Here is a 15,778-nt window from a genome sequence, read left to right on the forward strand (position 1 = left end):
GAGAGTTCTATTTTAGCTCTAAGTTTTACCTTAGCCTTCTTATGTTTTAGAGAAATAAAGCGTGTTAAGTTTAATATAAAAATATATGTGGAGTTTTATTCCCCCACAATGGCTTCAGGAAATTAGAAGTGCAAAACAAAAATAAATTAATAAAAACAAAAAACGTCCTCAATACACTGTCTTGCGCGATCTAAAAGCTTTTCGAAAGAGTGTTTCAGGTCATTGAGTGGAATGTTCTTCAGGATGTCGGTACAAACCTTTTGGATGACCTCTACGGACGCAAAACGTTTTCCTTTCATGGCCAAATGCAATTTCCCGAATAGGTAGAAGTCACAGGGAGCCATATCAGGCAAATACGGTAAATGATTGACCGTTTTACCGATTTTAATACAAAATTTGGTATTAGCTCTTTGTTCGAACTCATTTTTGTACCGATGACACAAACACACTGACACATTAGACGCAATAATTTCGGTTCTACTGAACAGAATCTCACCAAGCTTTCACTGGAAGTCAGCTAGGGATGTAACTTTTCATTAAAAAGATGGCGCCATCAAAAACATTTTTAAGTCGCCAGTGTTGTTTATTTTGGACTTCATTTTGTATGTACGTTTATTTAAAATACGTTTTTGGTAAAATTGTTGAGAGTTTCTTCTGCATTTTCGGTAGGCCAAACTTCTTGAATCTTGCCATAAATAAGTCCGGGTCGGTAACTTAGAACCGAGCTACAATCTTAAGTTGTTTTTGTTGTAGCACTTCACTAGGCCCTGCTAGTGCGGTGTAGTCACCGATTATCATTGTCAAATTCATCTAACGGTAGGCCCAGGAAACGTGCAGTTTCGGCATGTTGGGTCCAGAGGGAGAGGTGTGTTAGGTGAGTGCGTTTAAGAGTACATGTGAATCGGTGGTTATTATCGTTTGGTGTGCTTTCACGTGCTGAACTTATGTTGGGCATGTCTGGGTCGATTCTAGATAAGTAGGAGTTTAGTATCCACAGTATCCAGAACGCAATTGGGCCAAAGTTACGCGGGTCTCTCGGGGTAGCTGGAGCTCTTCATCTGCTGTAGGTGGGTGGTAGTTGGACTCGATGACGGCGTTGGGGAGACAGGAATTCAAGAAACTGGTAAGAATCTCCCGATAAACGTCGTTTAATGTCTGTCTATATACCGACTGATGCAATAGTTGCAGTCGTGTTTGGTCCGGGATGTAGTCGATGTAGTAGAAAAGATGCCTCCTGACTCGCCTGGGAGATAGCTGAGGCTCTAGCAAATGTCTGCAGGTGTGATTCTACTGGTAGCAGGTCTGGAGCTTTCTCGACTGCGAATCACTAGTACCCATTGAAGCTATTGTTGGGGTTCCATTGTCGAATCTCCTGTCTTTGCCAAATGACTTTTTTACTCACCTAAAATTAATTCTTTTAAGTACAGGGTGTTTCAATAGGACTGTAAATGTGCTTTTACAAATGAAAGAAAAAATTTCGTCTGAATGATTTTTGTTTTCTGACTCGGTTCTCTTCTTTACGCACTTGGTTCTCTTATTAAATCCTATTTTTCACTTTTCCGAATAGTACATAAGCAAATCCTATTCACGCAGGATCATTATTTTACACTTGACTCTTTCTGTGAAATTCTTAAAACTCGGCATGACTTAATTTTTATTCATACAAGCCCTTTTCACCATACATAAATGCTTTTTGACATATTTAAAAAGTTGTATTATACCTACTAAAAAATCGTATAACCGCTGAGTCTCACATCAGCTAGACGCCACAACCCTTTAGATTTAAACTGGATACTTGTTCGCCACTAGTTCTGATATGATTTTGTACCAGTGACATTTCAAAAAAAATATGCGCCTGGCAGTTTCAATTCTGCTCCACCCGAACTTGGGACACTTCTTAGCTTGTGATGAAAGGGTTTTCTTTTCAAGGCAAGAAAATGTAATGGGTATTTTCCATTGTTTGTCGATACCTCCTTTCACCTCTTGTTTTCTCATGTGCTTTGTGTTGGACTTGGGCATTCAGCGCACTAATGTTTTTCTTTGTACTGCAAAATAATTTAGTTGTGTGTGAGAGTAATCGTTTAAATTTACACTTACTAATTGCGGTAAATCTTTGCATTAGCTCCAAGAAAGACTTTCGCGTATGCCATTTGCTTGTTATTATCTGCAATTTCCATAATTTTTTCACAAATTTCTTTGAAATTGGCTGCCCCAACTCCTTGTTTGCATTGTATCAATTTACCAACACAATGAGGAAATGCGGCACACATGCGAATACACACACCTACATACGTGTGTTCGTTTAGATAGACTACTTCTTTCGGGTGGCACGCTCTGAACATATTTTGTTCGACTTCATTAAATTACGGCAATTTACTCCCCACACCTCCCGCGTTTCTGACACAACTTACAAGCACGCAAAAAGCATTTGCAATCCCATTCGTGCCACAATTCCACAAACAAACAAGCTTGCAACTTGCAACACATTGCATTATTGCTAATACATGATTTATACTCCTTCTTTGTGTGTGCATACATATGTATGTGCATGTGTGTGTGCGTGTTGCTTGTCCCTTTGCGAGTGGTCTACTTGCTGCTTGCCGTTTGCTGTTCCTGCAGTTACTTGTAGCGGTTGTTTGTTGTTGGCCCCATGCATGCTTTGTGTAAAAATATGCTAAACAACATTAATTATTATTATGAGCGCGTTTCCACTGGTGGTGCAAAGTAAAACGAATAGGGGCGCTAAGATCATTCGAATCGATTACAATCTAAATTTACTATATTCGTTTGTTGCTGATATGGGCAAAGGCATTTAAGGCAGTAAAAAATTATAGAAACTAAAGGAAAAACATTAATAAAAAAAGTCTGATTGTAATAATGTTGTTGCTTTGCACTTTTGTGTTGCCTTACAGACGTTTGCTACAATACACACATACATGCACATATATCTAATTTTTTGCCAATGTCTTTTGGGGTTTCTGTGTGATCACTACACATTTAGTGGTTGTATACACGCAATGAACACTTGTACTCGTACTATTTGGATATACTTACGACTACAATACACCGAAATCGCATGTACTTATATGAACTTGTATGAATTTACTTACGTACGTACGCATGTATGTGGTGCAAGTGGAATTGGTTGTGCTAATGCTGGGCACACGCCAGGCTGTATAGTGGTATAGTTGATAGGGTGTAGAGCTTTGTTGTATGAAAAGTATTTTTGAGCCTACACTATCGGACAAATCATTTGCAACTGAAGCACAGTCTTAAATTTGTTCCTCTTTCAAAGTGATTTTATCTTAGAAAATGCTTTTTATTTGTTGTTTTGGAAACTAGAGCATATCGGTGACATATTTTAAAATGATTATTGACATCTATTTTCTTTTTCGGTTATATTCGAAAAAAGTGTAAAATATGTGGCAATCCTGCGCGACAAAGCAATTGCAACTTTGTTTGCCTCACTAACACATGGGCTGAAAAGTCCCGGGCCTAGCAATGAAAACATTTTTTTTTGTTTAAAATTAGCTTTATTCATCAACGTAATTTCCATCAAACGCAATCCTTCCAGCGCCGCTCTAGCATTCCAATCCCATTTTTGTGGAACGATTTTTCTTTTGCCTCAAAATAGGCCTCAGTTTCAACGATAATCTCTTTATTCGAGCGAAATTTCTTACCGGCGAAGAGCCAGTAGTCACTGGGAGCCCAACCTGGCGAATGCCGTGTATGTGGGAGCAATTCCAAGTTCAATTCATGTAGTTTTGCCATTGTTTTGATTGAACTGTGACACTGTGCGTTGTCTTGATTAAACGAAACAGTGAGCAAACGCGGCACCCACTTGGAACATAGCTTTCGCATAGTCTAATTCTCATGCAATATAAAGCCAACGCGTTCTTTTCATATCTTAACCCTAGAACGGTAACCTTAATTTTTTTGCCCTATTACGGTAACCTGGGGTCATCGACGACCCCAATTTTCGAAGATTCATATCTCCGGTAAAATTTCACGAAATGAGTTCAATCAGGGCTTATTTTTTTCGTTTTTCAATGTAGTCCGAAAAGTTAGTAAAAAATTAAGTAAAAGGGTAGAAAACATGAAAAATTCGTGAAAATGACTTTTTTTATTCAATTTGCAATATCTCCGCTAATTTTTGATGAAATAAAAAAAATCAAACGCCGTTATAAAGTGAAAATATACAGTTTTTAAACAGAACAGTTGGTTTTACTCGATTGTCGAAAAAGTGTATTTATTCCGGGAATTGAAGTCTGGGAATTTGGAAGAAATCGAAACATAGATTTTACTCAAAAAAATGTATAATTTTTTTTTTTTTAATACGTTTATTTTGTTTTACAATGCAAGAAAAAGTTGTCTTAACATTCCTTATGCATCTCGCAATACACAAATGTCGCACATAACGTGCCTATGGCTTTCACACATGGGTGCCTTACAACGATAACATCTGACGCTATATTTTTTGTCGACCGATCTCGGGCAAAGGGCACATCTCGCTCTTTTACTCATTTCTGGCGGGGGCTTAGGACGCACGGTTTCTTTTAAAACATTCTCAATGCACCATAAGACGTTTCTTGGCATTGTAGGCACCTCCAGCCTTCGTTTCAACTGCGGGACTGTGAGCGATTCGATCAAACTTTTCAAAAAATCCCTCCGATTCATCGCTTCATTTCGGCTGTTATCGATGTCATCATATTCAGCGTCTCGTCTTTGCGTTATTATTCGAGAAACGTCTTCGAGAGACCTCAAATTGTAACGCGAAGACATTGTTTACGTCTATGAGTGGAAGCAAACGCGAATATAGAATTTATATGATAATATATATACTAAGCATATAAAAATCACACTATACTCACCAAAAAAATATCCTTCGTTGTAAGAAAAAAAAAAGTTAAATCACACAAGTCTAACGGCAATGGTAACCTGGGGTCTTAATCGACCCCACGCTCACTTAAGATCTTTCTCACTCCAAGGGAAGCACGCAACTGAGGGTGCCAGCCGGCTCTAGAGGCTTCCCGAGCATTGAATTGAATTATGGTTGAGGCCATTTGTCGAAAACCGGAGGGGGAGGGAAGGGGCGCCAGATTTAAAATCGCCTGGGGTCGTATAAGACCCCAGGTTACCGTTCTAGGGTTAAATATGTCAGCTAACTACTTTAACTTCACTTTTCGATCATTCAAAACCATTTGGGAATGTTTGGTGTTTTCTGTTGTTACCGCCTCATTTTTACGTCGACTGCGTTGTGCATAATCGGTGTATCTACGACTCCGCTTAAAGTCAGCAAAGCATCGATTTATTGTTGTTTCTGTTTGAGCGGAGCCCCCATAACACTTTTGAAGCCATTGTTCTCTTGAACGGTATTTTGGTATTTTTCCCCATCAAGAAGTAGTGCAAAAGTGAAAAGCGAAATTCTTTCCGATCCATTATTTTGAAAATAACAAAAGTAGCGTCACTCTTAGCACAATAACTCACCCACTAATGCAGAGAATATCATGAAATTTTAGCAGCTGTATTTTTATGGTTAAATAACTGAAAAAGAGGTGAATGCTAACTGAAAAAGAGGTGAATGCGATAAAATAAGTGCCTGCATATAGCGGTAAAAATATTGAATCGCTCGGTTCGTTTTCTAACGTAATGAGTTTATTTTGAACGCGACATTTTTTGAGCACCGCAGAAATTCGTTGTGACAATTCGCTTTATTTGAGACCTTTTGGTAAAGTAAGCAATATCCCAAAAAAATTCGGTGAAGCGCTGCGCGCGCGTGTTATCAATGACTATAAAAACGGAACATTTCTCTAAAATATAGTATTATGTCGTCGATTTCACGAATTATTTCGAACGTTATAAAAAAACACTCTTGTAGTAGTACCTTGGCCGGCAAAAAAAAAACACTGACCAAGAAACTTAATGCTGAGATAAAGAAATTTTCGTTTAAAAAAGCGGTAAAAGTTGGTAAAAGAGCTTGAGCTACCAATCTGTTCAAGAGCTGTAGCTCGTCGCTTGGCCGAGGCTGATTTGCGTAGTTACCGACTTATTAGTAAACCTAACACATTAACTTGCCTGTAAGCAAGTTGAAAACTCTGCTTTTCAGCGACGAGTCCAAATTTAATTTGGTAGGATATGATGGCCGACGGTTACGAAACAAACATCTTCAAAAATCATACTGTGTTAAGGCAGTAAAACATAATGGCTATGTTATGGTCTGGGGATGTTTTTCCACTTCCGGTTTGGGGCCGCTTCATCATATTAATGGTACAATGGATCAGTATGTATTTGATCCGTACCATGGCGTCGCCAGAGCTCTAATCGTAGCTTGGCTATCGGCAAAAAATTTAATATCTCCCTCGCTCCCATGCTCCCTAAGCATTCTGCATGCCTGCAGGATGGCAAAGATTTCTACCTGAAAAACACTAGCAGTATTCGTCAATTTTAAGGAAATAGATAAATTGGCTGAATTAGAGAAATCCCTTGCTCCGACTCTCGATGCCATCTTGGAATCGTCAGTGAAGACAGAGGTACCAGCATCGGTACAGATTTTCCCCTCGGTCCAGCTACTTGGAACGATTGCCTGGCATGACGTTTTAAGGACAATTCAAAGCTTTTAGAACTCACGCTTAAGAACTCTAAGCGTCCACTGTTTCGTTTCGACGTGCTTTAAGATTTTATTTTTAGTTCAATTTAGTTCGACTAATAGATATATCTCCGAAGGATTTGACATTGATTAATCTTTTTTCGATCGAAGGTGGCGCAAAATTAGAAGATTTACAAATTTTGTAAATGGCGTCGTACGTCAATCATATTTGAGGCTTGAGAACTAGACTACAAGTAGACGACTAATGGAGATCGCAAAGGTCAAAACAAATATTTACATCACTCAAAATCTATTTTTTATTTATTTACCAAAAAGGTTATTCAAGTGTACAGGCATTAAGTACGCAATCCAAAAGTAATTTTTTAATTTGAAATTCGGACCCACTGTACACTCATTCAAACGACAAGTAATTTATAAGCGAATCTAACTAACTGGGTAAGATTAAGTGATTTCTATACCCCTCACGACGCTTTAAATGCATATAACTGCATACATCTGTTGTTTGCTATTAATTACTCATCGCTGTTTTCATTATACGCACGACGGAAGCAAGCAACCATGTAAAGCCAAAAATAGGAGCTCTCCAGTAATATCAAGACGGCGAGAAACTACCATAAATTACATTTCTACTAAATTTCGGACATAAACCGGCTTCTCGAGCCAAAAAAAAATTTTGTCTTACACTTTTTTGTTACAGAATTTTGTTAAAAAAAAATAGTTAAAAAATTGTTTAGGTTTTTCGACTGAAAACACGTACTAAATGATTTTAAATCAAATTCAAATTGAAACTAATTTATTTGTTAAATTACCCACATACCATGAATTAATCCATATTTTTTATTTAACTACCTGTTTTTAAATTCTTCGATTAAAATTATTTCACTTTGTTCTAATATATTTAAAGAATTTATATATCTCCGCCTCAACCGAAGACAAAGACGCTCTTATTTGCTTCTCAAGCAATTGGCCATTTGTACAAGCACAAACATGCATACATACATACATACATACATACATACATACATACATACATACATACATACATACATACATACATACATACATAAGTGCATACGCTGTAGGCGCACTGTTGTTGTTCGGCAGGCGGCGCCTAACTCCACTTCGGCTTCCAATTCCAAATGCAATTTTACCATGTCTGTTGTTGGCTGTTTCTGTTAACGTATTCATTTGTGTTAAACTTTTTTTTGTGTTTTTTCTGTTTTTTTTTGTAATTTTATTGTGACTGTTGGTGATGCCGTATTGGCGTTAAGCTGGTGGCGCTGATGACTCGTACGTGCCACATTGACGATTGTAGCTGTTGTTGTTGACATGCAAATTAAAATAATATGCAAAATAGCACTGCTTACGAACCGATAAAACATTGAAAGGTGAAAAAGACGACAGCTAAAACAAATAAACCCTTTTTGACAAGAAAAACTACACCACCGACTTCTAATGATTTTTTTATGTGTGTGTATGTGCTTTGTGATGTCTGCCGAAAACATCAGTGCCCAATATTTATCCGCTTTAAAGATATTATATTTTTAGCTGTGCGATCACCAAAATGAAGAAAAAGTTTTTTCTAATAGCGGTCGCCCCTCGGCAAGCAATGGCAAATCTCCGAGAGTGTTTCTGCTATGAAAAAGTTCCTCATTTGCCGTTCGGAGTGGTAAGTTCCTCCATTTGCGGAACCACATCAAGACGTATGCCACAAATAGGAGGAGGAGCTTGGCCAAACACCTAACAGAAGAGTGCGCGCCAATTGTTTATTTTATTTTTTATCCCCAAATGTGGGCGAGACTGGTCCGAATGTCAGAGGTAGCTCTACTAAGTTCCTTTAAATGCCCTTGGTTGGTTGGTTGGTTAAAGTGGTGATTCTTCCAGAATCCAACTAGCGCTTCCGCACCATTTTGTTGCCACATCCTCGTTACCAACTTGTTTAACGGTTATTTACAGCATGACTATATCCAGTCTGTGCGGTTTAAGAACCTTATCAGGTTGTTGACGTCTAAGCCAGATAGTTGTTCGAGATTCTCGAACAGCGGTTAACCCAGGGTTAACATTCTGTCCTTCCATAGGGCAGGGCATTCGCAGAGAAAATGGAAGATTGTTTCCTTTTTCTCTGGTTGCTTACCACTGTGGCAGTATGTGTTGTGAGGGATACCCATTTTGGCTGCTTGCTCTCCGATAGACCAAAAGCCAGTTATGACTGCCGTTAGACTCCAGGCGTCCCGTCGTTTCATGCTTATTAATGCCGACGATTGCTTGAGGTTCTAGATGGGCCATAACGTTCTGCATTTCGTCTGGTCTTTCCACCTACAATCCGCGATTCGGAGGTATTTTATGGAAATTGTACTCTTGACTTCACCTAATGGTGTGAATACCGATTCTGCAAGAGCGTTATTCATGGCAGATCCGCCTCTTGCCAGTTCATCTGCTTTTTCGTCACCTTCAATGTTCCGATGTCCCGGGACCAAGATTAAGATAACTTTATGGTTTTCACTCAGGGTGGTGAGGCTATTCCTACTTTAAATGCCCTACTGTACGTTGAATTCTGTTCTGCATTTAAAAAGTTACCAAAAACGCACTGTGGTACAAATTGATAACCTCCTCTTTATAAGTTAATTCAAAATACGCAGATTTTCCTATACTTGTGTGCACTTGTGTGTATGTATGTATGCACGGAGAGGTAAACATGTAGCCCCTTCATTTGTGAAATATTATGATGCAGCAGCGTTGATTTGTGGTGCCACAGAAGTGTTGTGGCATGCTTCAGGAGTTTGTGCATTTGGTTCTCTACTCATTGACTCCATTATAAATGGATGAATGTATTTGAAAAAAAAAAATAAAAATGTCACTGTGTTGAGTACCGAAGTTTGGTTTGGTTTAGTTCGGTTTTAATTGAGGCTGTCTTAAACAAGGGAAGTGTAATACGTTTGCTGCAGCTGCTACTACCGCAAGCGTCATAGACCTACTGCTTGTGAAATGCTTAATATCTACCTCCTAGAACACCCACTCGTTCTCTCATCAATGCGTCACTCTTTCATCTTTTGTCCACTGGTTTTATGGCCACTTTAAGTGGCAATTTCGATTTTTAAGCGGTTTTGTGTTTTATCTTCTTATGCAACCTTCGCCCACTGCCCACTGTTGGCCAACTCGCTAGTCAGTGTGTCACCCACATATGTCACCCAAGAACCGATGTGTTTCCATATTTACTTATGAACATACCGACATACATAAGTGCCTATTGTATCAAGTATTCTCCGCTTCATAATTGCTTGAGTATCTCCGCCGCTTTAAGTGCAATCTTAGCTTCTACTTGTTGTTGGACTTTGTAATGAGACTGTACTTGTATGCACATTTGTATGTTTGTTTTTGTAGTTATGTGTCGCATTTGCATTAAATCCTAAATTTTGGATTTTCTTACTGTTGTTGCTACGAGTATTGGTGCATTTACCGCCTCCTTGGTAATTCGATATCGTTGATATTGTTTTCGGTTTGCACAGAATTTATGTAAAGTGTTCTACTTGTTGAAGGTACAAAGCATATTGGATAAAATGTACACACACACACATGCAAATCCATATGTTTATACATTTACATGTAATATACATATGTGAATGTGGGAGGCAGCATTAATTCGAAACTTTATAAACAATATGTGAATATTGAATAAAAAGAATTTAATTAAAAATACTTCATATATAATATAAATACTTAACTTAAAATTAACTTGAGCATCTAGAAAGAGAAAAAAATTGGAATTCAACATGAATATGTTCCATAAGTTTTTTAAATCATACCCTCTTTACTAGCAAAAATCAACCGGTATTTCCCAAGCAGCGTTCTGATGTTTGGCATTGTTTATTTCTTCCATTTGATTTGAAACAAACACAGAACTCAGAACTTTCTCACACAAAATAAGAAAACGAATGTCAAAAATTGTCTTGCAACCAACTTTAAGATGGAAAATACGAATAAGAAGCATAGAGCATGTCGCCAGTACGGGAGACAAAATCCCCTCTGCCTTCTCCGTCCGTCTTTCTCACACGCACCAAATGTTTCCCTATGTAAATCGGCACTATCAGCTCTCTCTCACCAATGAGTGCCAGTTTTCTTTCCAAATTCTATGCTGTAAAGGTTTGTTGGTTTTAAATTTTGTACAATTCGTTTAAAAATTGTGCTTAACCAACAACAAAACCACAAATTTGTACCACATAACATATAAAAAAGAAAATTAAGAAAAAATAAACATTTATTGATTTTATAGTCGTCTTCATCTACGGCACTGAATCATTTAGAAGCCAGAACCAATGGTGGGATTGTTAGGGGCCCATTTCCTAAGAAAAAGTTTTTTGTCATACATATTTTTTTGAAAACAATTATCAAAAGTAACTTTTGATAGCGAACAGGGCAGAAGTGCGATAACTGTTTATGAATCACTCCAAGTTGCTCTGAATGAAGTACTGAAGAAAACCATAACGTTTGGGCTTCCAAACGGCCCGAAAAATATCAAATACACAAAAATACAGTAGTTTTTGTTGTTATTGTAGCAGCATAAACATTCCCTATACATGTAAGGGGAATGCTACTTGAGTGACAGTCCTTAGCTGGGTCGTTCCGGTACCATAGAGCCGACCATCGTGAGAATGAAAAAGTATTTTCAGATGTCGTGAAACCAGTATTGATCGAAAAAGTATACAAAAGTATTTTCAGATGTTCGGAAACAAGTATTATGCGTGCAGTGTGGGTGTTTGAGTGGCTTTGTAAAGTAATACAAGGTGGCGCAAAATTAGTCACCCTATCGGAAGATTTGCAATTTTTACAGATGGCGTCGTACGTCAATCACATTTGACAGTTGTGAACTAGACAGCTGCAGTATACAAACAGACAAGTAGTATAGTAGTATACAACAGACAACTAAGTTTATTTGGAAAATGGATGAATTTACACTGACAAAGTGGCCTCGGTTTGCTGAGTGTCACAAGTGCTGTATTCAGTAATTCCGTCAATAACATCAAATTTTTAACATTTATTTCGCTTTTATATAAGTATATACACATACATATATATATATATAAATACATGCATACGAAGTTTATTAGATTTATTTTTCGCAAGCTATACTCCTTTTTCATGTTTTGCGCTCTCAACTTTTGCGCTCTCTTAATTGGGCGCATTTCCGCGTGGCACTCTTTACAGTTGCGACTCAGACTCACCTTTCACACCCCGTCGCCAATCAGAGAGATCTCACTCTGTTTAGGTTTTCATATCAGTGCAGCGATTTGTTTACTTATCGATGGGGTCTTTTTATACACACCTATTTCCAATAGCTGTTGTTGATATGCATTGCTGCTTTTATTGTTCGTGCTATGTATTGCGGTTGTTTTTAAGCTGTTGTTTTTTATTCCGACGCTATTGCCGCTCTTTTCTGTTGGTATTGTTGCTTATTATGTTGCGCTACACTCTTGTTAATGTTTGAAGTTTTACGTGTTGTAATTGCTGTTATTTTGCTCGCCTTGGCTCACTAGTAATGTATTATTTGTTATTTTTATTGTTGTTATTGTTCGCTTTTGCAGTTTGCTGCTCTCGTTTATAGAACTTCGATATGGTGTTAAGTGCACTCAACACGGTAAAATTATCTATTGAAAGAAAGAAAACACGATGCCATAAGATAGCGAATACTCGTATACAGCGTAGCGTACTAGCGCCGTGCGAGCAATCAGTGTCGCAGAGTGGTGGCAGCGCGCGCCTAATCGACGCTGTTGCAGCGTATAGTGCAACATTTGTTGAATTGTAATTCAAGTGACAAGACGTCACTCAGCTTGGCAGGCAGACAGGCTAACAGGAAAGCGAGCTAGCTAGCAGTCGCTGAGTCAAGTCAAATCAATCCGTCAGTTGGTAGTCGAGGAAATAGTTGTGCGTTCGTTCGCTTTGTCGCGATCACTCGTTACAGAAATCGTCGACACAACAGCAATATTTAGCAACGGAATTGTCGGCATTTGCTTTCCGCTTTTTTTCCGATTTGTTTCACAGCTAACTTGATCTTCGTCGAATAGTAGAAACGATTGCTGAAAAGTGAACAACGTCGTCCGGTATTTGTGTGATTTTTAGTGAAATGTGGAGATAAAAATGCAATAAAACAAAAAAGAGAGAACAAAAAACTTAAAAAACCGTCGTCTTTACTGTGCAAAAGTGCAAAAGTGTTGAATGCTGCTCAAGTTGTAATCAAATTCGCTGGATTTTTAATCTCTTCCAACTAAAGTTGTGCACAATCGGCATTTATTTGGTCACCATTCCAATCATGTGTACGTTATTTACCATATTTATCATATTTATTGTTTACACATTTCAATTTCCTTCTTGCTTCCGTCTGCGCACTCGCGCCAGTTTATCTATGTTTAACTGCATACAAATGTATGTACATACATAGATACACACATACTGTGAAAAAAATTTTATTACAACTTTTTTGTGTTTCACGCACTCGAGACGACAGTTGAGCAGATCCTCTGATGGCATGATTCGGCTCTTGCTTTTGCGTTTGGCTTTCCAGTGCTCGTTGAGCGGAAGTGCGATAACTTTTATACACTTTGATTTACACTTATTGCCGCATTTATGATTGATTAATAATACGCATGCGTGCATGAATTCTAAATAGCGCACGTGCATAGCAATCCTTTCTAGAATTTACCCAGTATTAGGTTTATTTGCGTGCGTTTGTGCGTTTAAGCTTCGTGTTTATCGATGTTTTTATGTTTTTACGCATAGCTGTGACATTGTGATCAGCATGTGGCTTCATCTTACTCGCATGCACAGCCATCTGCACACTCGGTACGCGTATGTATGTATGTCAATGTGCAGCAATACGAAATGCTGAAGTTAAATTTGTGTGTGCTTAAATCGATATATCTGCATACTATTTATATCAGGCCCCTAAATGTATTAAATTATTCTATGCACATACATACATACATATGTATGTATACATACATTGTGTAGACCTTCAGTATCGGTTTACCTTTAGTGCTTGCTAAATTCGTTAAATGGTTTAATTTTTTGAAGTTATCAGGCCCGTAACGAAGCATGGATAGAGGCCTAAAACTTCAGCTGCTGACAAATGATCAGGAGAAAGTGCACAGAGGGAGAAGGCAACTATCTTATACGCATTTTCTTGAAAGGAGATCTCACTAAATCATTCAGCAAATGCTTTCAAAATTCAAATTTTATGAAGGCTACTTGAAAGAGAGTAAAACATACTGGAATTGTGCGTGCCATATAGTTTTTATTGTTGAGCTGCTACCACAGGAACTTTCAAGTGTAACTATTTATCTTAAACTTTCCGCAGTCTTAAAATTGCACGTTCGCTTCATAGCATTAATAGTTAGTTAGTATTTAGACTCCTGGATAGCACAAGGATGTGATTTTTCTGCCCAATCCGACTGACTACAAGGCGCAAGTGAAGTAGGTAAGGTCGGTTATACTGGCTGGCCAAAGTCACGCAGCGACCATTTTGGTCTATAGCGATGCCACATCCGAGTAATTTTTTAGCGAAAATATGCATCACAGGATCCGCCTACTGTTTTCGAATTTTAGGAGTCGCTCAAGCTTCAGTTCAAAGATGCATTCTAGTCTTTCAAAATTGAGAGCACCCAGGTAGCATAGTCTAGTTTTCGAGAGATCCGAACAGTATCATAGACGAAGCTCCAAGTAAAGTGAAGTGAAATCTGACAAAAAAAAATTGTATTATGCAATTTTTTTAAATATTTTTCTAGTTGAAAATTGTGGTTTTTATTTTTTTTATTCGCTTTCATAAAATATTACACCTGTAAGCAAGGCCAATCTATTAAAGGTGGTATCGGTAAATCAGCTGATTTATTTTTTTTCTTTCGCCGTGTCCATGTGGCTGTCAGCCCAGAGTGAAACAAGGCGAATTCATTCTTTGTTTTCTACTTTGCCTATACTTTTCCTTCCCAAAATATTGTTGTTGGTGTAGTGCCTTTAATGAATGTGTCTTGCCTGTAAGTGCGACAATAAGTATTGGGAGGTTGAATTAGTTTTAAAGGTTTTTTTCGAAGATTTGGGGCTTTATTGTGAAAAAACGGTACAAAATATAATATTTTATTCGAAGTATTGGCCGTCGCTAGCTAGAACTTTCGCCCATCTTTCGGGCAATTTCCGGATGCCGTTTCTCCAAAATTCTGGCCGCTGCTTGGCTATCCATGACTAAACCCATATTTTGGTAGCCTCGTACGAGGAGAACCGCTGGTCCGCCAAATCGAGACTCATATGCCGGAACAAATGATAATCGGAGGGAGCTATGTCTGGACTATACGGCGGGTGGGGTAACACTTCCCAGCCAAGCGTTCCAAGGTATTTTTTGACAGGTTGAGCAACATGCGGCCGAGCGTTGTCATGTTGCAAAATAACCTTGTCGTGCCTTTTTACCGTTTCCGGCCGTTTTTCTTTCAATGCCCGGCTTAAACGCATCAATTGCAGTCGGTAACGATCCCCCGTGATTGTTTCGCCCGGTTGGAGCAGCTCAAAATATACGACGCCGACCTGATCCCACCAAATGCAGAGCATGATTTTCTTGCCGTGAATATTCTGCTTGGCCGTCGACGTTGATGCGTGGCCGGGCAAAGCCCATGATTTTTTGCGTTTTGGGTTATCGTAGTGGATCCATTTTTCGTCGCCAGTCACCACCCGATGCAAAAAACCCTTCCGATTTTGTCGCTCGATCAGCAATTCGCACGTAAAAAATCACGGTTCGACGTCGCGCAGCTTCAACTCGTACGGGACCCAATGTCCTTGCTTTTGGATCATTCCCATCGCTTTTAGACGCTTGCAAACGGTTGATTTATCAACGCCCAATGATTCAGCAAGCTCTTCTTGGGTTTGGCACGAGTCCTCGTTTACCAATTCCCCCAATTCCGCGTCCTCGAACTTTTTGGGCTGGCCAAGACGCTCCTTGTCTTCGGTGTGAAAATCACCACTTTTGAATCGTCGAAACCAGTACTCACATGTTGAAATCGACGGAGTATGGTCTGGGTAGGCCTCCTGCAAATTGCGTTTCGACGGCACGAAAGTTGACATACTCGGAGCACGAAAACACTGCGTTGTTTATACTTCAGCGAAATGACAGATACTGATAAACAAAGCCTAGGGATG

General features: G+C 38.7%; 1 protein-coding gene across 2 annotated transcripts in view; it reads left to right on the forward strand.

The window, feature by feature from the left end:
* Positions 1–15,778, forward strand: part of LOC129249307 (protein mothers against dpp) — a 44,884-nt gene that overhangs the window by 13,759 nt on the left and 15,347 nt on the right. Inside the window, exon 1 of one of the 2 annotated variants that reach the window (XM_054889037.1) lies at positions 12,518–12,915. The exons of the other annotated variant lie outside the window; for it this stretch is intronic. Coding sequence (XP_054745012.1) covers positions 12,912–12,915 — 4 coding nt within the window. The 5' untranslated portion in view covers positions 12,518–12,911. Of the gene's footprint in view, positions 1–12,517; positions 12,916–15,778 lie in introns of those variants that run through there. 2 annotated transcript variants of the gene reach the window in all.

Source organism: Anastrepha obliqua, chromosome 5, assembly GCF_027943255.1.
Source record: "Anastrepha obliqua isolate idAnaObli1 chromosome 5, idAnaObli1_1.0, whole genome shotgun sequence".
In the NCBI taxonomy this organism is placed as follows: Eukaryota; Metazoa; Arthropoda; class Insecta; order Diptera; family Tephritidae; genus Anastrepha; species Anastrepha obliqua.